Source organism: Condylura cristata, unplaced genomic scaffold (assembly GCF_000260355.1).
Source record: "Condylura cristata isolate star-nosed mole 26May11 unplaced genomic scaffold, ConCri1.0 scaffold00022, whole genome shotgun sequence".
NCBI classification, from domain to species: domain Eukaryota; kingdom Metazoa; phylum Chordata; class Mammalia; order Eulipotyphla; family Talpidae; genus Condylura; species Condylura cristata.
This window is the reverse complement of record NW_004567123.1, coordinates 2,191,290-2,214,226: the sequence shown is the minus strand read 5'-3', so window position 1 is coordinate 2,214,226 and position 22,937 is coordinate 2,191,290. Positions and strand designations below refer to the sequence as shown.

Below are 22,937 nucleotides of genomic sequence, written 5' to 3'. Positions count from 1 at the left end.
CCCCCCGCCCCTCCACCCCCCCAAAAGCCTAGATGGACAACAGTCAGAAGCCTTCTACCCTCTTCTTTGAAGGGGGTGGGCCTCTATTCATCACTACTCTCCACATCAGCGATAGACACCCAGCACTGGAGCAGGGGCCCCAGCCCAGTCAGCCTCAGAATCACGTCTGGACCCACCAAAGGGCTTTTAGGTCTGTGCTGGGGGCTCATGGAGACTACCACCCCACAGACATGGGGTTCAGAGGGCCAGAACCCACCTTTGGATAATCTGTCAAAGCAGATCCCCATTTTGCTAAGTGTGCTTGTGCCATAGGCAAATTAACAGGAACACAGGATTGTATGTGTTTGGGGATGGAGTGAGGTGGCAGTTTGTTACTGTAGGGCATTTCCTGTTGGGGTCCTGTCCAGGATCATCCAGCCTCAATCATCCAATCCCAGTGCATGGACTTCCAATAAGAAACCCATTTTAAAACTTGACCAGAACTCCCCCTTCCAAGCCACATTTCAGAAACCCTGTTGGAAACTCCGATTCCCCAAGGCAGTAAAGAGCAGAAGTTTCCAGACAGCCAGAGGGCTGTCATGCTCCTGCCTGCCAGAAAGCACCCCCTCCCACCCTCCAGTGCCCCAGGCCAGAGGCTGCTGTCTTTGAGGCATGTCTGCCTCTGCTTGTCCATCTCCATTCCCAGTACCCACCCCATGGAAATAAGCCCTGGTACCCACGGTTGGGGGAGAGGGCAGCTAAGGTCAGGGCACACCTGAAGCTCAGAGCCTCAGTGCTGGCAGAAGCCTCTGGCTCCTTCTCTATGAAATGAGTCTAAACACGGGACAGGTCTTCAAAGGAATGAAAGGGCCCCAGGGTAAGGCAGGGAGGGGAGGATGTCAAGCTGCTGGCAGGCACTAGCCATCTCATTAAGAAAAAGCTGGTCTGGGAGACACGGACAGCAGCCCCCTTAGAGAGGAAAGGGGGTGGGCAGCAAAGGGCTGGAGAATAGTGGGATCTGAGGTGAGGTGAAGTGGAGGAGGGAAGCCAGATGAGGGGAGAAAACATTTGCAGCGGAGCTGGGAGCCCAGGCTGCCGGTCCAGTGTAAGCCCTTACTCTGAAGGTGGTGAAGATGGGAAATCTCGGCTAGGCGCCCAGGCATCAGAGGCGGAGGCAGCTGGGGCGCGGAGGGGCGCGGAGGGGCGCGGGCAGAGGCGGTGCCAGCTAACTAGGCGCCCGCAGCCGTGGGTCGCGCTGCACGGGGATTGGCGGGCGCTCCCCGCGGTGCCCGCAGCCTGCTATTAATGCGGAGCGGGCGAGAGAGGCGCGCGTCTGCGCGCAGCCCTGCCCCGCGCCCGCGGTCCCGGGCGCCACGCTTGCCAGCTGCGCTCCTAACGTCCTGGCCGGCGCCTGGCCATGAGTGCCTCTCCGACGCTGCCCGGCTGGGGCGAGGACGGGCTGGAGACCTCCTGGCCCCCAGAGGACAACGCCAGCCGCGGTCCGGAAGAGGGGGAGCTGGCGACTGGGACCGGCGACGCGAGGGCAGCGGGTATGGTCACCATTCAGTGCATCTACGCGCTGGTGTGCCTGCTGGGACTGGTGGGCAATGCCTTGGTCATCTTTGTGATCCTCCGCTACGCCAAGATGAAGACGGCCACCAACATCTACCTGCTCAACCTGGCCATCGCGGACGAGCTCTTCATGCTGAGCGTGCCCTTCGTGGCATCGTCTGCCGCCTTGCGCCACTGGCCCTTTGGCTCGGTGCTGTGCCGCGCGGTGCTCGGCGTGGACGGCCTCAACATGTTCACCAGTGTCTTCTGCCTGACCGTGCTCAGTGTGGACCGCTATGTCGCCGTGGTGCACCCTCTGCGCGCCGCCACCTACCGGCGACCCAGTGTGGCCAAGTTAATCAACGTGGGCGTTTGGCTGGCGTCCTTGCTGGTCACGCTGCCCATCGCCATCTTCGCGGACACCAGGCCTGCTCGGGGTGGCCAAGCTGTGGTCTGCAATCTGCACTGGCCACACCCGGCCTGGTCAGCCGTCTTCGTGGTCTACACTTTCCTGCTGGGCTTCCTGCTGCCCGTTCTGGCCATTGGCCTGTGCTACTTGCTCATCGTGGGCAAGATGCGGGCCGTGGCACTGCGGGCAGGCTGGCAGCAGAGGAGGCGATCAGAGAAGAAGATCACTCGCCTGGTCCTGATGGTAGTGGCTGTCTTTGTGCTGTGCTGGATGCCTTTCTATGTGGTGCAGTTGTTGAACCTGTTTGTGACCAGCCTTGATGCCACGGTCAACCACGTGTCCCTGATCCTCAGCTATGCCAACAGCTGCGCCAACCCCATCCTTTACGGCTTTCTTTCTGACAATTTCCGTCGTTCCTTCCAGCGGGTTCTGTGCCTGCGCTGCTGTCTCCTGGATGCTGCAGGTGGCGCAGAGGAAGAGCCCCTGGACTACTATGCCACTGCTCTCAAAGGCAGAGCTGGGGCAGGGTGCATATGCCCCCGAATCCCCTGTCAGCAGGAGCCTGTACCGCCCGAGCCCAGCCGCAAGCAGGTTCCCTTCACCGGCACCACGACCTTCTGAAGAGCCCTTTCTACCCCTCTGGATCATTGCCGGCGGTGAGGAGGTCTATACACACTTCCGGCCCAGCAGGCCACCCCTTCAGGATGCCCACCTAAGAACTCCCAGGTGTTCCCACCACAGCCACCTCCCGCTACTGGCTCAGCAGGGTCAGAGCTCCTCTGCCGGCTCCTGTCCCCAGTGCTCTGGCTTTCCGAAGCTGCCTCGCAGGCAGAGAAGAAGAGGAAGACATGGAGGAAGAGAGAGAGTTGGAGGAGGAGGTGGAGGAGGAAAAAGAGAAAGAAGAGGAGGAGGGGGAGGAGGAAAGCTGGAGCGGACTCCTCTGGTAATCACGCTGAACCTCTGGTTATTTTTCAAGGGGAGAGAGGCAGAAGGAATGGCCATTTGCATGTGATTACGACAGCAACTCTGCTTCGGAGAGGACTGTCCAGAGACAGAGGCTGCCTCTATCCTTGTGGCCTGCAGACTGCCTCGGTGGGGACAAAGCAGGTAGGGAAAGGGAAGGAAGATGGCTGCACACCCTCTTGGCTTCTATCCCATTCCTGAGCGCTTGTGCTAAGTGCAATTCGTGTGCCACTGCCTGGGGCACCAGCTTTGTCACCCCCGGGTCCCATGCTTGCTTACCTAACAAGTGTCACCATGCTTGCCCTGAGCTAGCAGTAGGCTCCCTGTGAGGAAAAAGGTTTGGAAACACAAGATGCGGGGTTTGCTATAGAGCAAAACACCAGATCAGTAATAAAGAACAGAAAGGATAAATCTCATCTAGTTTGATGATGTGATTTCTTGCTCCACCCCTTTGGTAGATGAGTGTAAGACTTCATTAAGCTGGTGGTTTATGCCATGGTGGTAAGTGGGAGGGAGTTGGGAAGGGACGAGGAGCCAGAGACTGCAGATGGATATCAGCCTGAACTTTGGAGAGAGGGAGCAGTTCCCTTACCCACTGTTTTTAAAAAGTCGACCTCAGTAAAACATCAGCCAGATGTAGATAATAAACATGTGTAGGCTGAACACAGTAAATAGCCATAACTTTCGCCTGATGTTAACCGGAGGATAAATAATCTTTCCCAAAAGGAAAAAAGTCAGCTTAAAAGGAGCTTCAGTCTTGCTTTCTGCCAAAATCAGAGGTGGGGGCTGAAAAAGAGCTTGCAATGCTGAGGTTGGAATCTGGCATAAAAAGATGCTATTAGATTCTGTGTGGGAGACTCCACCTGGCTTAGCAGAGCAAAAGATCTCTTTGGGTTTGGCTGCCAGTCCTGACAGTGAGAAGAGAGAAGAGCAGTTGGAAAGCAAGTTCTGCTCTTCAGAGTGGTCAGTTCCATGCACCACTGCTTGCAGGCAGCAGAGCTTCAGGAGAAAATGCACTGAGCTGTCAGTGCAGCAGACATCGCCACCGGAACCTTCTCGGGCAGCCAGCCAGCCTTCCAGGTGGCAGAGTGGGGCTGTGAAGAGGCTAAAGATGAGGGAGGGATGGGGCAGGTTTGCACAGTGTGCTGCTCTCTGAAAGCCAGGGAAAAGTAGTGTCAGGCCCTTCCCTCAAATACTTGGGACAAAGCCAGATTTACTGGTTGTGAGCAGATAGTTACGATGTGGGGCTGAGCCGGGAGAGCTGAGTTCTGTCCTAGATATGAGTGTTGTTTGACCCAGGCGAGTGACTGCATATCAGAGTCTTCAGCACTGCAACCTGTAAAATCAGGAGGTCCTCCAGTATCAGCACAAGGTGACTCAAGAGGTCTTACCTTAAGCCTTTTCCGTATAACTGGAGAATCCACTTTTCCCTTTCCTTGCGCCGTCTTACCTAAACCATCTTTGAACATAGCAACACTTACCCCTGCACATGGCCAGATAGCAGAATGAACCGTAAGCAGTAATCCAGGTTGACTCAGTGTGTTTCAAGGCTGCAGGGTCAAGATGCTATAGGAATCTGCATTCAGGTGACAGACATCTATATCTGGGGGGAAATGTGTAGCCAAGTCTGCACAAGTCTGGGCTTGACTGTGGACTGGAAGCTCCTACCTAAGGCATAGAGTCCCCAAACCCAAAAGCATGCATGTCCACACACACACCTACACACATGCACACACAGCAGCACACAGCCGTTCCTAGCAGATATGCAGAGTTATCTTGGGCATCCAAAATAAGTCAATGCTAGTGTCTGTGTGCCTTGTGTAATTGCAACTTCTTGGAAGGCTTTAAAGCTGAACTATCTCCTTGTTCCCCCACACCCACCAGTTTCTGGCAGTGTCCACTCGGTGAATGGGGTTGGACTGAGCTGCAGGATTCCCAGGCTGATGACAGAGACACCAGCGGAAAGAGAGAAGGCTTTCTGGCTCTGCCATGTTCCACTTGGGGCTGGGCTGCAGGACCACAGGATAGGGCCTGGGTCCTTCTCTTCATTTGCCCACTGTGACTCCACTGAGCGTATTCTCTGCTCACAGGATGGACCTTGCCAAGAGCTTTTGCAGCTCTTGTGTCGAGCTGGCTGCTGAAGCGTTGATAAATTTGTTGGCGATGGCTGAAGGGACTTCTTCGGGTGACAAAGCAGAACATGATGGGCAGCAGGGGCCTCAGCTGTGCTGCCCTCTGAACCATGATTTAACCTCCTTAAGCCTTCGTTTTCCACTTAAAGTACGGGAAGTAGTGTAAGTTTTGAGCTTTTTCCCGGCTGTTAACTCTGCTTTCTCAGAAACACTGGAGTAACATACTTACAGACAAGCAGGATGTTAAAAGATGACATTCTTTCGTGCTTAGTGCTCTATCACATGTTAAAAGTGAACATTAACACTCCTCCTGACCCCATTCTAGGAAATCTTGCAGTGCTGCAGGGGGAGAGCGGGACTCCTAGTAGCCCTTCTCTTCTGTTAGGCGCCTTTTCAATTCTAGGGGCTTACCTGGACAACCACAAAGCACCCCAAGCACGTGTCTGGGGACACATTAGCGATGTGAGGGTACAAGGAGGCAGAGGGATGGGGCAGTAACCACACCGGCTTCCTTCAACCTTAGTCATGCTCTGATTCCTAAGACTCTGAGTAGCAGCACTTGGCTTCAGGGTGAATGAAGACACTTTTATCACAGGGAGAAAGCAGTCTCCGATCTCCCCTCAATCAATGAACTTACTTGTCTTTTAAAATTGTCTTTAGTTTACTGTCTAGTGAGAAGCCAGTGTTTAAATGTAAGTGTTTAAATGTTCCACATGGTTGGGAAGGTGGTATTTGGCCATGACAGGCAGTCATTCATCAGAGTTCTTACCCAGGTTGTCAGCACTGATTTTGCAGAAAGCTGAGTACTCATTTCACAGTCATCCTTCAATTCTTGGCTCTACTTTCATTAAAAAATATCATATGTAGGCCCTCCCTGGTGGCGCAGCGGGTTAAAGCACTGCACAAAGAAGCTGAAACCAGTTCCTCATGAGTTCGATTCCCGCCTGCCCTGGAGGAGATCCACATGGCGTGGCAGAGCTCTCCTGACCCGCCCGCTGCTCCCCTCAGCAGTGTACTTCGTCGATCTGCCTGTTCTGCTCCCCGCTCTGTCTCTGGTGAATCCTCTCACCCTCTGCATCTCTGGCCTGTACCCCAACTCTATATGCATAAATAAATAAATCTTTAAAAAAAATGTCATATGTAGGGCCCTCCCTGGTGGTGTAATGGGTTAAAGCATATAACTATAAAGCTATCTGCAGCCGCTGCACCATGAGTTCGAGCCCCAGCCAGGGAAGTGACCCAGATAGCAAAGAAGACCTCTCCTGTCCTTCCAGTGTATTTCAGTTGATCTGCCTGTTCTGCTGTCCACTCTGTCTCTGGCGAATCCTCTCACACCCTGCATCTCTGGCCGCAACTTCAGTTCTTGTCTGCATAAATAAAAGAAATCTTTTAAAAAAAAGATATGCAAAAAACTATATCCTATCTAGCTTTAGTTACGTGCTAAAGGCTGATGGCAAGGAAAAACCAAGCAACTGTGGCATGTTTTGTCGACCTCAGACAGAAATGGGACATGGCAGCCTGAGCACTGACTGGACTGAGTAAATCTCTGCAAATTTAGGAATTGAAGCTCTTTGATAGACTATCTGTAGTAAGTCATCCTCATTGCTGTCAGCTTCTTACCCTAAATAATAGCAGAATAGGCTCTAGTACAAGTGTTGAGGTCCTCTGTGACAGCCCTATCATGCTGCACCACAACTCTCAGTGTCCGGCAGCCCCATCTGCAGTGTGTGCCGAGACTATGGTGCAGACTCCGTGCCTGGTGCCCCTCTGTCAGGTGGCACAGGGGCTTTGAAGTAAAGAGAAGGCCTTCACAGACAATCCCCTGCCCTCACAGAAATTGGAGGTCAATGGCAACAAATGGGCATTTATCAGATAACTATAGAGAGTGCAATTGTAAACTGAAATAGGAACTAGATAGAAGAATCGTATTTCCTTGCAATGTTTTAGTAAAAAACTGACTGGCTTAAAGTTCTGCAAGTCTGAAGACAGAAAGTTGCTGTAACCAATTTCTTCTGAAGGCTGTATGGGAATTAACCAGGAAAAGAGAGGGAGGCAGACAGGGCAACTCTATACAGGGATAGTAGCATGTGCAAAGGCCCTGTGGTGGAAAGCACTGAGTTGCCCAAGATGAATAAAACAGACAAAAACTCAGGCAGCTGATGCCAAATCAGCTGAAGGCATTGGCAGATACAAACCAGCAGCACATCATAAGCTACCCTTGAGTTCCCTGCATGGACAGTGGTGACAGGTTCTAAAGAGAGGCGTGGCCTACCTAGCAAAGCCAAAACCCCACTCACTCTTGGTCCTTTTGGAACTGGAGCTCGCATGCCTTCTTACTTCCCAAGGGAAACTCATTCTAGGCTGAAAGCAGGATCATGTCCTTTTCACTATATCTTCCATCAACTGTGCATCAACAGGACAGCAGTGCCCCAGTCCTATGAATGGACTGGCTTAGTGACTAACAGGGAGGGGCACTTTTTTAAGTGGAGAAGGACTCCTATTAAAACAAAGTCCAAGGTTGTTGACTGCATGTGTTAGAAGGGGAGTACTGACTGCGTTATAATAAATGTCGTGGCTTCCTATTGTAAAAGACACCAGGGCATCCATGGGTGGTTGAAATGATGAGGCGCAGACAACCCAGGGCTGCTCCTGGATGGCAGTGAGGAGGAGCTATGAACTGGCAAGAGAGCAGACATGAGGGTGCACAGACCAGGGACAGTTCCCATCTCCCGAATTTACCAGCCCAGGATGACTGCTGCAAAGCGACGTGGTCTCTGGAAAGTGGGCAAAAGAGCATCTGTCCCTAAGTTTGCAGTTCCTGGCTCAGAGGAAGCCTCGCCATTTCCAGGGTGATGGCAGAGAGGGCCAGGAAGTGGTGCAGAGAGTTGGGTTTTTCAAAGACTCTCATGGTTTTTATTTATTTATTTATTTTTATTTTTTTTGAGATTTATTTATTTATTCATATAGAACTGGGATACAGGCCAGAGATGCGGAGGGTGAGAGAATTCACCAGAGACAGAGTGGGGTGCAGAACAGGCAGATCAACAAAGTACACTGCTGAGGGGAGCAGTGGGCGGGCCAGGAGAGGTCTGCCACGCCATGTGGTCACCTCCAGGGCAGGCGGGGAATCGAACTCATGTGGAAGTGGCTTAAGCTTCTTTGTGCTGTGCTTTAACCCGCTGCACCACCAGGGAGGGCCTATTTATTTTTTAACATCAAGCTTTCTTTAGCCATTTGAGCAGACTGTGATGTCTTTGGTTATCTAGTTTGCAGTGTAACTCACATATGATCAAATTCACTCTTTATGAGGTCCACAGTTTTGTGAATGCTGACAAACTTCTAAAGGCAGTAGGACTGTGCCCATCACCACATATTTCCCTCCAGGTGGCTTTGATTGGCACCCCACATAGGTGGGCTGACAATAGTGTAGGCAGGAACCAAGATGCACACCTTGGAAGAAGTAGGTTGTGCTACCCCCAAATCCAGGAAAGCTGCCCAACCATCACACTTCCTGAGCTCTATCCCCTAGGCTAGTGGACTTCTGTTGGGGTGCTCTGGATAGCTATCCCCTGTTACCTCCTGGATGGGAAATAAGTGTCCTGAGCTCCAGAAATTACCCACATACAAACTGAGGGCTTGAGTGTGTCTATGGACAGTGCTGACTTCTGAGTGACCAACTGGCCCTCACTCAGGGCACTGCAGTGAGACTATGGCCTCCCTTCTAGGACAAGGGTATAGGACACCCTTTGAAGCCCCCTGGAGTGGAGCATTCCTCAGCCCGGGTCCCACAAGAGCCTCACGTCCATCGGTGGTAACCTATGGACCGCGTGAGCTGGTGTAGGTACCACATCCACTTTATGTTTATTCCCACGGAAGCCTGGGCTCTGGGAATTCAAACGCGTGAGCCAGAGCAATGGCCTTCCTGTGCCTGTCTGTGACTCCCTTTACCCTCATGTTAAGGTGGAGTCCTGAAGTCCCACCCCTTAGGAAAAGGGAAAGTTGAAAGAAGATGTGAGCCAAATCCTGGTACGCTTCCGGTGACCACCATTTCAAGATCAATTTGAAAATCTGTGTTTTGAATATAAGGGTAATGGTGGGCCAGGCTGAAGCTCTCCAAAGAGCCTATGGGACATGGAGACTTTGTTCTGGAGGAAACTGAAAGGAATTAAGACAAGCAGCACTGAAAGAGTGAAGGCTCCCTGGGACAGCTGAAAAGACTGCTCTCTCCTGAGTAACGAGGGCAGATTAGTCAGCAACCCCTGAGTAAGCAGTCAGGGTCAGTCTCCATGTGTAGACAGAAGGAAGATGCGAGAAAGGACTGCGGAGAAGCGACTGCATGTTGAATATACAAAAGAGGAGCAGGATTCGCCTCAGGAAAACAGGAGTCACAAAGTGTCCTATTTACAATTAGAGAAGCTTGGAATGTCAGCCTGTGCTAACGTCATGGACCCCAGTTTGGAATCCTGGTGTTTTTATGGGATCCCTTAACGCCGGCTGCTCTTGGCTCATTTCCAGTGGGTTTGACTTTGAGCTCATGCACCCCACGGCTCTCTAGTCTTTTGCAATCACACTGTCAAAACATGCTGGAAAGGATTTTGATATTGTTTGATTCTGATGTTAAAACAATATTTCATTTCTCTTTGTGAGAGGAAATCAGTTGTTTGTCTACATCTGAACCTGCTGGCCAGAAAAAGGGAGGAAGGACGTCCTCAAAACAAAAAGTGATAGCGTGGAACTTGGGCATACATTCGGAAAAAGAAAAAGAGCCGGGCGTTGCCTGTGTTATTTTATGGAGAAATGCCTGAGAAGTGCAGGCAATGTGTTTGCAAGTCAGCTCAGAGCTCCCCATGGAGCCAGGACCATGATGGAAATGTGCTTTGATTATAGTCCTTGTAATCCCCACTTTCCCTAAAGAGATAATAATCACTAAGCCTGTTTAACAAAACTCAATGGGAGCCCTAAAAGTTAGAAGTGGCGCGTCTTCTGCCACCTAGCTCTGTCCACAAACAGAATGTCACACCCAGGGGCCTCAGGAAGGAGTGTGCATTGCAGCAACTTACCGCATGGGATGCAAGTAGATTCAGTCATTTCCTTTGCACAAACCTGACTTAACTTCCTATCACACCCTTCAAGTTCCCTCCTGCTGCCCCACACTGCAAGCTGTGGGGTTAACTCTCTGACTTTCATGTATTTTACATCCTCCTGGTGTGCTACCAGGATTTGGGCACACAAATCCAGGACACACGTGAACAAGCAGGGTTTTGGGAGACACAGTAACTAGGTTTAACCAAAACCAGTTTTCCAGAAGTAAACAGTCAGACTGGCTAAAGCTGGAAAAGCTCATCATTGTGATTCGAACACAAAACCCAGAACCCTTAGTGCAGACTGATTTCCAAAGGGTAATGTGGGGTATAGTGAGTTTCAGAGAAAACAGACCCATCAGTGTATGTGACAACTGGATGCAGCTGTGTGTGAGTGGCAGTGCAGGAGGAGGGGCCCTAGAACTTTGTGGTGTGATGAGGGGCCCCAGAACTTTGTGGTGTGGTGAGGGGCCCCAGAACTTTCTGGTATGGTGGACACACACTCGGGATTGGTGCTGGTGGTGGTCCAGCAACAGCGTGAGTTCCTTAGGCCTTGGACCTGTTTCCCCAAAAAAGGTGATGTTACGATATGCCAGTTATATTGTAGTTGAAAACATAGGTGCACCAGCCTCACCCCCCACCCCCCTTGAGCCTAGCCTCTTCTTGTTGGGGTCTGGTGATGCTTTCTAGGCTTGCGCCTCTGAATGCTTCCAGTCCCTAATCAAGGAGAAAATACCACTGTGAGTCTGGGCACTTCTTTCCCCCACAGAGAAAACAGCGATATGGGCTGCATGTCCCGAAGGGCGTGCCAGAAGGCCCCTGTGCTTTAGTTCTCTGTGGCCTTTCCTGAAGACACACAGCTCCCATGCCTGCTTCCAAGTGGCCAGTGGCTGAAGTGCAGCCTGGCTGAAAGTTCAGTCACGATGCTGCTACTGGAAGTGCTGTGTCTCTGGCAGGGGGTTAAGTCCCAGACCCACCACCTCCTCACTCTGCCACTGTGTGGGCAGCCAGCAATTAGGGAAGCTTAGGAACTTCAAGTCCCCACTGCAAAAGTCTGTGGGCCAGTGGGCCTGTAAAGCACTCTAAACTGAATGATTTTTTCCCTCTCTTGTAGTTGCCTCTTTGGTGTGGTTGACTGGAGGGCCCCACGAGGCAATGAGGGAGAGGGCCCGCCTCCACAGCTCAGCCTGGACTGATGCAGTTTCCCTTTGGGCTCTGAAAATGCAAGCAGGGTGTTTTGGCCTTTTCCCCCTGGTGAATCGGGCCTGGGGCTCCCAGTTCTTGTCTCAACGAGGAAAAGTTAGGTAGAAAGCAAGAAGCGTACTGACAGATAAGAGGAAGGACAAGAAAGCTCTCTGAGCAGAGAGAGATCCCCAATGGGTAGCTGCTGAGGGGACGAGAAGTAGGTGTTTACGTGGATACAGTGGGGTTTTGGCCACTGGGAGTTAGGACACTGTGTCTCTTCCTGATTTTGGGGGGCCTGTGGGGCCTCCTAGGTTACTGAGGCCCAGTGAGTTTCCCACATTATTGTGCTGCTGTGTTGATGTTCTGAACATTTCATTTTTTTAATGTTATATATATTTTCTTATATCATTCTGCATTTTGTACTTTTTTTTTATCTCTGTTATAATCCCCATGGACTTCCCACCACCAGTTCACCCATGTGACATCACCCAACCACTATGGAAAGCTGTTTGGAGGTTTCTCAAACTGCTAACAATGGAGCTTCCATATGATCCAGCAATTCTACTCCTAGGTATCTACCCAAAGAACATAAAAAAATTAAAAGGACACCTGTACCCTGACGTGTATTGCTGCTCTATTTACAATAGGGAAGATGTGGAGTCAAGCCAAATGCCCAAAATAGAAGACCAGATCAAAAAGATGGATCAATGGATTCCAGCCAATTGTTCCTATTCAGATAGATAAACAGGCTTGGAGGCTTGGGGCACCCTGTTCCTAACTCACTGCCTGTACCCATTTCCTAACTTCCTCACCCACTGGGAGCACAACACAGAGGACTTTGCACCCCCATACTTTGATGGGCCCTGTGAGCAGAGAGAAGAGGAACTTGAAAGGGGCGTTGACAGCTCCCAAGGGGCTGGGTCTCCCACACTGCCAGCATCTCCTTCCTTCAACTCTGCCAGATGCCACCAGGAGCATCCTGCCCAGGAACTGCATCTTCTCTTGCCACTTCCACATGACCTTGAACTCACTCTCCACTGGAGATCTCAACATAAATGTTTTCTTTATTCTCTGGTTTGTGGGTGCACTGGCTAACATATATTGGGTACCTGTAGGTGCCAGCCACTGTGCTAACTTATCCCAGCTAATCCTCACAGAAATTCAGCGAGGTGGCACTGCCAGCGCTGTGTTTGACAGTCTTAGAGGTGCTGTTCGGTGCCCATGGTTATGCGACCACCAGGTGTAAGGCTGGGATGCATGTCATATGTATGTGACCTCCACACCCCATATTAACCTGCAGAATGTTGCAATAGAAATTTTAGGTTTCTGTTTATGTAAATATTTCTCAAAGTGCTTGTTACCTCCCTGCAAATAATTCACGTCAAAAAGAACACCAGCATGCTCTTATTAAAACTCTCTGTGTGGTACACTTGTACTTAGGAAAGTAATCAATGTGTTTAAGCTGTCTCCACTTCACTCTCTGTCTTCAATTTCTTTTAAATATTTATTAAGTTATGCATACACTACTGGAGTACAGACCAGAGGTTCGGGGGCGGTGAGAGAATTCACCAGAGAAAGAGTGGGGAGCAGAGCAGGCAGATCATCAAAGTACACTGCTGAGAGGAGCAACGGGCAGGTCAGGAGAGGTCTACCACGCCACGTGGGTCACCTCCCAGGCAGGCGGGGATCGAACTCATGCAGAAATGGCTTTAGCTTCTTAGTGCTGTGCTTTAACCCACTGCGCCACCAGGAAAGGCCTCTGTCTTCAATTTTTATCTCTCAATTTCCACCTCTTCAGCCTTGTCCTTGACCCCTCAAATGCCCAGCACAGGACCTTTGCACAAATGTTTTTTTTCTTTTTCCCCATCTGCTCTCTGGTCCACTCTGCTCCTCCCTCAGGCCTAGGGTAAAGTACCAGCTCATCAAGGAAGCCTTCCCCACTCCTACAGTGTGAATCCTGCCGCCATGCTGTTGTGCTTCTTCCAGATCTTAACCCTGTTTCTAAATTGAGTTCAACCTTGAGAGCAATCATTTCTTTTCTGTCTGTCTCCCCAACAAGTGCCAATTCTCGGGGAGAGAGGGGTTTTACACTATGCCAGGCACATGATATTTACTTAACAAATATATCTTGAACTAATCTAAGCACGGGGGTTAGGTGGTGGCATGAGGAGAGAGGGATTGGAAGCCATTTAATTTACAAAGCTGAATCTTCCAAGAGCTTTCTGGTGGCTAAGGGGTTAAATCTCAGCACTATCATAAATGTGGTCTGACTGCCATCCTCAGCCAGGCAGCTGACCCACATGGCACAGCAGACCTCTCCCGATCCACCCACTGCTCCTCTCAGCAGTGTATTTCAGTGATCTGCCTATTCTGCTCCCCACTCTGTCTCTGATGAATCCTCTCACCCCCCACACCTCTGGCCTATACCTCAGTTCTTCTATGCATAAATACATTTTTTAAAAACTTTAAAAAAGTTAAATCTGCCAAGTCCAGAAATACCCTGCTTCACCAGCTCTGAGAGTGCTGGAAAGTCATCAGCTAGCACATACCACTTGCTGTGATTCAGCTCCCACTTAGGCCCGGTTCCTCCATAATGTGAAGAAAAATTAGTGATCATAAAGGTTGAGCAACAGTCCCCATTCATGAGGTCTACCCTGCCTTCAAGTTTTGAGATGGCTAACTGATTTGTTTGTCTCGTCTTGATGTCCTTCTCAGAGACGAACTGTGATTTCTTAGTGGTTTTGAAAATCTCAAGTTCAGATGAGGACTTTAAATAGACATTCTATTCTGTTCCCCCATGGGAGGGGAAATGGGGAGAATAGGGAGGGTCTGGGACCACACCCTATTAATGTGCCCAAATTGAACATGGTTTTACTGCGAGTCTTGAAAGTGTATTTTGGTCTTGTGCTTCTTAAGAAAATGCCCCTCCCTGGAGGGAGAACTCCTAAAGCAGTGAGCCCTCGCAGCTAATTAGACAGCTCCCTTTTGAAAAATGGCAGTCTGGATAGTGAAGGCACATGTATACGGTTTCACACACACTTCTCTATCCCTGGCATGACTTATCTGCACCTGCCCTGCCCCCTCCAGTTCTTCCTTCATGCATACCTACCACAAAAGCTTTGGTTGTCTGCTCATCTGCCCATCCTCAAATATCACGCTGCTGATCTGAGGGTGGGGGGTTCACCTCACATGCTGGCCATCGGATAGCCCTCACTCCCCGACGGCCACCAACTGCATCCCAGAAGGATGCAGAAGGAACCTGCAATTGCATCTGCACTATGGTCACCACTTTCATTAAAACTGAGAAATTTGGCAATATCCAGATACATAAAAATATTGAAAGATATGAGCAAGCTCAATTTTCTTCAACATTTGCTTTTTGAAAACACATAGAGAACACTGCATAGTGTATGCCGCGAACACCACCATCCCAGAGGAAGCCCATAGAGTCTGTGTATTTGAAAGACAGGGTTTCCTAACCTCCAACATAATTGAGAATGATTTAATACTGTGTGAGAACCCGGTATGGGAATAGGCTGTGTCAAGTGGCGCCCTGGACTGAGCCCCGCTCCTCAGCTGCTGTGCTGGGAAGCTCAGCGAGCAGGAAGCCGAACCATACACAGAGGCTGCACAGCTGAGTTTTAGAGATGCCCTGAGAAGGAGTTTCTTTAACTCATCCCAACAAATATTCCCATGATGGATTTAAAACACATAGACACAAGTCCTGTGTATAAAGTTGCTATGGCTACAAAAGGAAAGAAATCCCTGTGAACGCACACAAAATGAGGTCCTACACGGAAAATGATATCCCCTGGAAAGAGCTTTGAAAGTCGGAGATACTGCCCTGAGCATGCGGCTCTTGTGCTGGGCCGCAGAGACCCCTGTGAACATGCCACGTGGCATTTGCTGTGCGGGGAAGCTCCATTCAGTGCCACCAAGTCCAGGAGTGGGGGAGGGGAGGTGAACAGACATACAGCCTCAGCCTGTGCTGTTATTCGTTTATTTTCCACATGTGATGTCATAAGCAAGGGTTTTGCCCGTGTTTTCCTTTATCTCCAATAAATAAATAACTATGTACAAATGTGCTGAGTTTACAAAATAGCAGAGGAAAACCTTTGCATCACCAAAGATACACTTAATCTGATACATTTTTGTTCCTACGAGGAAGTCACCAATTTCTAGCTTAGTCGAACCAAAGCTCTTCTACCCTGTGCAGCAACGTCAAGAGAGGTGTGTACCTAATCTTTTCTATCAAAAAGCAAAGCTGGAAAATAAAAATTCCTCAGTTTCTTGAGAACAAAGGGCCTAACTTGGCCTGCTACTCATTATTGGACCATAGTTAATATACTTCAGGAAGTAGGGAACTGCCTGGAACAATTTTCTTCAAACTATAGTGGGCAGACAACCTCCTTGAAGATCTGATTAAAGTGCAGCCTCTCCTGCAGTAGAGGAGGAGAGCCTGACTGTACATCTCCCACCAGCTCTCCCAGACAGACCCCACTTTTATGCAGGGGCCAGATTCCAATCTGTCAGACCTGGCAGGGTTCTTTGAAGTGAACAAGGTGGGGCTCCTAAGTCCTGCAGATGCCATCTCCAAGCTCCCAAACCCCACAAAACCAGTACAGCTGGTTTTAGTTACACTTATAATTTATAATAAGTGCGAGTTAAATGGTTATGAACCATGCAGCCCAGAACTTTCTTAACCTGTCTCCTGGAAGTCATTCCATTCATTTTCAATGAAAAAGAAAATAAGTGAACATCTTAACATTGTCTAAAATTAATCATAACAATAACAATAACAATGGGGAAAGAAATTGCTTAAGAAACTTAACAACTATTATTATCATCACCATTCAGTCCAAACCAAAACAGCAACAACAATAAAACCCAGGCTCACTGTTTAAAAAATAAAAATAAAAAACTCCTTGGGTTTAATTTCTCTGACAGCCCATTAACATTATTTTAACAAATGCTTCTCAGTCTTATCCTTTGTTAAAATGATATTACTCTCAAAAGCGAAAGGTTCAGAATAAATTAGCAAATCTGTGAAAGATCAAATGCCCAACCATTCTTACTTTTAGTGTTTTCATTTCTATTTCACATGGAAATTCTGCTCAGGCAGACAGCTGAAAGCAAAAGTAAGATCAAAGGCAGATAGGGCAGTATGGGGTCCTTGACAGAGCTCCTGAGAGAGGAAGTGGGGGTGGGGGGTGGCTTCATTGATGCAGAAGGACTGGGGGGGAAATTCCCAAAATAGTTAAATGTGGCAGGACAAGTGGGAGCATAGAACTACATAGATAGGGAAGGGGGAAGTGAGTGGGAGGAGTGAGGGTTACAGAGCACACCTGCAGAAGAAAAGCCAACTAAAGGGGGAAAGACCTTAAAACCTAAAAAATAAATATTTGATCATCACCAGCTATTCATTTACACTCACTAGTCCATCCACAGGATCACAGTCTGCCCAAAGGGCTGCTGACCAATAGTGCTCACGCTGCCTGTGCCCAGGCGAGGGCATGGGACACTGCAATCTGAGTCTTCACTGCCATCTCGGCCTGCTTGTCCCATGACATCTGTCATGCATGTGGCTGGGGTGCATCCTCCTTCCAGACTCCCTCCTCCACCAGGCACAGAGTCGGCGGCAAGAGGTGTGGGGCGTCTTCTCCAGTTCTGATGCCAGCCAAGGTAGCCAGGGAGTCAGGCTGGGGGCAGTGGGGAATAAGACAGTGGGCAGGGAGAACCTTCAGAGTTTTTGAGGCGTCCTCACTTGCTGCAGGACCACCTCCTTAGCAGGGGACCCACACTTATACTCCAGTTCAGCTCTCATGGCCCCTTGCTTTTTGCGCAGGTGACAGAGGAGAGCCAAAAGCGCCACGACAAGAGACAGGCTTGCAATGGAGATGCCAATGAGCACCCCAGAATGTACAGGTCCTGTCGGGGATGGGCTCAAGGTAGCAGTAGGTGTTGGGCGAACGGAGGGCTCCCCAGAGCCTTCCTCATCTTGTACCTCACTGATGTCACAGTCAGTGCCAGCCTGGCCAGCAAGGGCCGAGTCCGGCCCACAGAGGCACTGGTAACTACCAGGGAGGTTGCGGCACTCGTGTGGACAGTAGTTATTGTCACACTCGTCGATGTCAGTGCACATGGAACCGTCGTCCAGGATGTAGCCATCAGGGCACTGGCAGTTGTCTGGGTTGTTGGGGTCACAGTCAGCTGGACACGAAGTTTGGTTACAGAACATCTGGCACCTGCTGGGGTCATCGGCTTTGGGCACAAAGCCCTCTGCACAAATGCAGCGGTAGTCAGTCTGGCCCAGGGGTTGGCACTGGTACTCGCAGTCAGTCCCAAAGCACGGGTCCAGGGGCTCTATGCATTCACCATCCAGCAGGTCGTAGCCAGGGTAGCACTGGCACTCGAAACCACCTTGTGTGTTCACACAGCGCTGTGGACATAGGCTGGGCACTTGCAAACAGTCGTCCACGTCCTCGCACCGGTGCTGGTCAGCAGCCAGCTGGTAGCCCGTTTCACACATGCAGGTGTAGGCGCCGGGCACGTCCGGGTTGCGTACACAGAAGTGCTCGCAGAGGGACTCGCAGGAGGGCTCCACAGGTGCTGTGGCGCAGGAGCGCCCGTCGGCCTGCAAGACTGCATCACCCAGGCAGAAGCAGTGGGACGCCCCGGCGCTCTGGTTGCAGGAGTGCTCACAGCCGCCATTCTCCACGCTGCAGTCCCAGGCGCCCGGAGTCACCCGGTCCCAGCGCGCCTCGACCTCTCCAGCCACCGCCGAGCACACCAATTCCACTCCGAAGGGCGCCACCGTGGCTGAGCTACCCTGGGGAAGCGCCTGGAAGTCTGCGCCGCTGGCCCCGAAGGGAGTGCTGTAGGTGATGGAGACGTTGGCTGCTACTGCGGCGCGGGACTCCACCGCCAGGGGCCTGCAGGAGGCTGCGAAGTGGAACTCGCACAGGAAGCCCTCGGCCTCCGCTGTGCACTGCCGCTCCTCCCAAGCCGGCTCTCCGGGTGCAGGCGACCTGACGGTGGAGACAGCCACGCACAGCGGACCACAGATGGGGGTCCGGCCCTCCTGGAGCCTCTCCCACCTGCTGTAGCTGGTGCTGTTGTCGCCCGTAACCCACTGGAAGCCGCGCAAGGGCCCGAGGTGCCCCGGGTCCTTGCAGCCCGGCGGGAACTGCAAGCCGATCCAGAGGTTTGGGCCGTTGTCACTGTCTCCGCTTAGTAGTAGTGAGATGACATCAGCAGCCACCGAGGAGCGCACGGTCATCAGGTGGCCCTGCAGATGCTCGCACACCTGGCTGGCAGCAAGGAAAGTGGCGGGGCCCCGGAAAAGCGCAAAGCAGTCATGCTCGACGCACTGGCTACCGCGGGGTTGCGGGTCTGTGGGCACCGGGAGCCCCAGGCCAGCCGGGGCCAGCATTCCAAGGAGAAGGACCCGGAGCATGCTGTCCAGGCACGCCGCGTGCAAGCTCTGGGGCGAGCACAGGGTCCGCGACGGGGCGGGTTCCAAGCCCAGGCTGAAAGGCTCAGCGCACCGCTGGCGACCGCAGCTTGAGTGGGTCCCAACTTAGATTAGTTTGTCCGCAGACGCGGCGCCTGAGCGAGGCAGACTCTGACATGCCGGCAAGCCAGGGCCCAAGTTTATAAGTGCGCCCCCCCCACCCCACCCCCCGCCCTGGACGTTCAGGAAAAGGAAGGAAGTGCCTAGTGGGAAGGGCTGATACTGCATTCTCGGATTACTGGGTTCTCGGGACGCCTTGCGCCCGCCCTCGCGCCCGGGATCACCTCGCCGGGATGAGTAAAACCGGCAAATCTGGGAGGTCCCTGGGCGGAGCCACCAGGCGCAATCGCAGAGGGTGGACAGCACCTCTGTCAGCGAGGCGACAGCCTCCGACCCGCCTCCTGCCCTCACCCCCGTCCCCAACTGAGCCCCCAGCTCAGAGCCCCTCCTTAAGGAGGGCGGGAGAGGTAAAGTCCAGGACTTTCAGACCTCTAGGAGGTGCAGTCAGTAAGAGCACTTTGGGAGGGGCTGCTTAGGGCGTGGACTTCCCCCCAAAGATAGCAAGTAAAGGACTAGACAGACCCGCCCTGGGCTAAGGCGCCTATTTCGGCCGACCACTGAGTGCCCTTAGGTCCAGAAAACAGAGGGTGTAACCAGGGCAACAAGACAAAGAGGTGGGGGGTGAGAGGAGTAGACTGCTTCCCCCTGCCCAAGGCTAGGGACCCAGGAGCAAGGTTTGCCAAGACTAGATCTCATCTCAGTGGCAAAGCCGCAGGGTACTGTGAGGGTTCCAAGTGCTCTCATCCTCAGAAGCAGCAGCAGGAGATTTGCTGGGGGCACCTGCTTTAGCCTGTTGGGGCTGCCTACTTCCAGTTTCACAAAGGGACAAGCTGTCAGGCACAGCTGATCCAGCGCTGGGAGCACTAGCATGCAGGCTTCAAGGAACTCAGGTCAGAATGAAAAGGAGGTGTCTGTGAATGCCACATGAGCACCAAGGGGCGTTGAGGAGGGCAAGCCTACACCCCGTCAGGGTGGGAGCTCTGGGAGGAGATGAGAATCTCTTGCTTTCAACCTTTTCCGCTTATTCACTTACCAGGAATGTGGAAGGTGCGTCCAAAACATAACAGAGTGGCAACGATTTTTTGTGTTTGTGTTTTTTTCCCCCAACACCCTTTGCCCTCTCTGCTGTGGCCGCTCACACGAAGCACCAGAAGACGTCGCTGTTGAACTCTAAACCAAACCACCTAAACTGGAGGGTTAAGGGAGGAGTAGGGCTGGGAATGCTGAGATCTAGCTAGGGGCTGGAAAGTTGTTTCTCAGGAAGCTCCAGGTGGATTCCACTGCTCAGGGGTTCCTGTTTCCCTGGTTCAGCAGAACCCAGAAAGCAGAGAGTGTGTTGCCCTCACAAAAAAAAGAGCACCTGTGAGTGGGACTTCACTGACCCATAGTGACCATGGGGTGACCCTGGAGACAATGAAAGTGAAGAGAGGGGAGGGTATAGTCAATATTGGTTCAGTCCCCAACACCTGGGGCCTAAGGGATGAGGGGATGGGAGGGGGAAAGAGAACATTCCCCTGAGCACAGCTTTATCCTGGAGAAGCACCCTTGCCCCATGACTGCACAGAAACCCACAGAGACCTTAGGGTCAGGCTCTCTGAATGTGCATGCCTGCCCTGTGGGAAGAGGAAAAAAGGCCCCCTGATTAGAGTCTGACTGTCCCCCTAGGAGCAGGGCAGGCCCTGGCCGGACATTCACATAGGCCTGGGCTGATTCAGGGGCCCTGGGCACCCCACTGTAGCACCCCACTGCAGCCTGGATCTTCACTGAGCTCAGCTACTTCACTGCTGAAAGATTCCAGAAAGTGGGGAACATTGCCTGGGTGCTTGAGACAAGAGAGGGACAGGCCCAGCTATGCTCTTTTTCAAAATTTACTAAGAATTTCATTTACTGCACCAGTTAAGCTTTAACAAAAGGTGGCCCTCTGCTGAGACTGCTGGTCCCTTAGGAGTTGAGCTGCAACCCAACGACCTGGCACCAGGTCTTGTCCCTCTGCCGCCAGGACACTCACTCCTTGGGTCTAGCTGACCACCACAACCATGTCTTTGGTGGGACAGCCTATCAGGTCTCCCTGAGGCCATTATTGATTCTCTCAAAGGTGAAAGTAAATGAACAAACGAACAAACAACATCCGCAACAAAAATAAATAGGAAGTCAGAAAACAAACCTAGTACTTGAGTCCTGGTGATAAGCAGATGGTTCTGGTGAGACCTAGAACCCCCTGTAGTAAAGTTGGATGTTCCCAGATTAGCAAGAAAGCAGAGTTACCAGGCAGTGGCAGCGATGGCCTTGGCTGTGGCCGGCAGCCCTGAGGCTATCCCACAGAAGGACAGACAGACACCACTCCTCTAGCCCTCAGCACACTTCGCTCTGCTTTCCAGAGCCGCCTCTTCCCCTTCTTCAATCATTCCTTTGAGGTTTTCTTTTCATCCATCTTCAACTGCCTGCCTTCTGCTCTTTGCGTCTGCTACACCAAAGCAGATCATCTCTCTCAATGATGTGCCCACCTTCCTCTCCTGAGCCACCCTAGCCCTCTGAAATTCTGAAGACTGGTTTTCATCTTCATCCATCTAGCTGTCTCTGTGCTGTTTGCATTCTTGAACCCTCACTATTCTCAAGTCTCTTTCCCATGACTTCCAAGAGTCCTGTCCATTCTCCTCTCTGCTGTCTGTCTGGAGGTGACCTCTCTGGCCCTATTAACCCAGTGGGGTGGCCAGTACCCAGGGTCTGCCCATGGTGTTCACCAACCTCTTTATATTCCCCTTTGTCATATTCACCCTTCCCACACCCCCTTTACCCCCCAAACATTAACCCCCATCCCATCCCTTTAACTCTTCCTTTCCCTGTATCAATATTTGAGTCACCTAGTTTGAAATCATCAGCAATGCCTCAGGTTACCTCATCTCTCTGCCTTATCCTTCCCCTCATGTCTGTTACTGCTGAGACAGGTCTATCCCTTGCTTCTTTTCTCTTACTCTTCACCCCTGCCAGCAGCACCTAGTTCCTCACACCCCTCAGTCTCACTCACATACCATACCTTCCCTGCTCTGCAAGTGAACATGCACACATATGCCTTTACTACTCCTGCAGTTGGGCTTCCTGGGGGTGCGCCTAGTTCTTGTACAAATGTGTTCCCCCTATGCCTCATAGCATGCTTTGTACACAATGGTGTGGAGAAATTATCTGAGCACCTGTTCTAGATGGTTCTTTGTGCCTCCCTCAGGTATGATTTTCTGTATGGACAAGGATGGGGGACCTCAGAGCCCAAGGATTAGAAGTTGGCTTTGGAGTCAAGCTCACTGGAGTGGGGTCTCAGCTCCATCATTTATAAATCGTGTCATATTGGGCCTTAGTTTCCTGAACTGTATGATGGGAAGAATAGTAGACAATTATCGTGAAGGTTAAATGAGTAATACCCAGAAAGCAATTGGAACAAATGCATAGTAAACACAAATTTTAGCATAAAAAGTGTACACTCAGGTGCCTAGTATTTGAATTCTACCACTGATTATATTTAATGCTTTCTTTAGTAGAGACTCAGTCAATATCTGTTGGTTAAATTTAGTACAACTGAGCATTTTCCCCAAAATTAACAGCCAGCAATTGTGGAGAAAAAAAATCAAGGACAAAAAATAGTCACGGACCTAGGAGAAAAGAGAATAGAATTGAAGAGACTCATGGAAGCAGTCCTTAGGTCCCTGTGTATAAGGGGGCTCTGTTCAAGCTTCAGGCCAACTCCTTGTCTGCCTAGAGGCAGCTGTTAATTCATCATTCCAGATGTGGAAGCTGAAGAAAGAGTAAGTGATTTCCCAAGGCCACACAGTTAGTAATTGTGAAGCTAATTACTGGCCCACTTTACACTGAGTATATTGGGATACATCTGAGCTCAATTTTGCCAGTGACCAGCTTTTAGAAGTTGGCTGAGTTACTTAAATCTCTGAGTTTTCTCCCCTCAAAACTGGAGCTCGAATATTTCATATACAGGGCTGTTGGGAATATTAAACAAAAAATATATATACACACAGAAATGAATACCTTTCCAGAAGTACAGAAGCTATTCAATAAAT

The 22,937-nt window shown here is 51.0% G+C and overlaps 2 protein-coding genes across 2 annotated transcripts; one reads left to right on the top strand and one right to left on the bottom strand.

The window, feature by feature from the left end:
• Positions 1 to 1,341: 1,341 nt before the first annotated feature.
• On the top strand, positions 1,342 to 2,843 carry SSTR4 (somatostatin receptor 4). Its single transcript, XM_004687133.2, has one exon. The coding sequence runs from the start codon at positions 1,397 to 1,399 to the stop codon at positions 2,558 to 2,560; it is 1,164 nt and encodes a 387-aa protein (XP_004687190.1). The 5' UTR covers positions 1,342 to 1,396; the 3' UTR covers positions 2,561 to 2,843.
• A 12,449-nt stretch (positions 2,844 to 15,292) lies between these two features.
• Positions 15,293 to 18,907, bottom strand: THBD (thrombomodulin). The gene has a single exon (XM_004687132.2). The coding sequence runs from the start codon at positions 18,754 to 18,756 to the stop codon at positions 17,041 to 17,043; it is 1,716 nt and encodes a 571-aa protein (XP_004687189.1). The 5' UTR covers positions 18,757 to 18,907; the 3' UTR covers positions 15,293 to 17,040.
• Positions 18,908 to 22,937: the final 4,030 nt, after the last annotated feature.

Bases quoted from the DNA above. Each gene is read 5' to 3' on its own strand.
- SSTR4 (XM_004687133.2), top strand. From the start codon at position 1,397: ATGAGTGCCTCTCCGACGCTGCCCGGCTGGGGCGAGGACGGGCTGGAG.
- THBD (XM_004687132.2), bottom strand. From the start codon at position 18,756: ATGCTCCGGGTCCTTCTCCTTGGAATGCTGGCCCCGGCTGGCCTGGGG.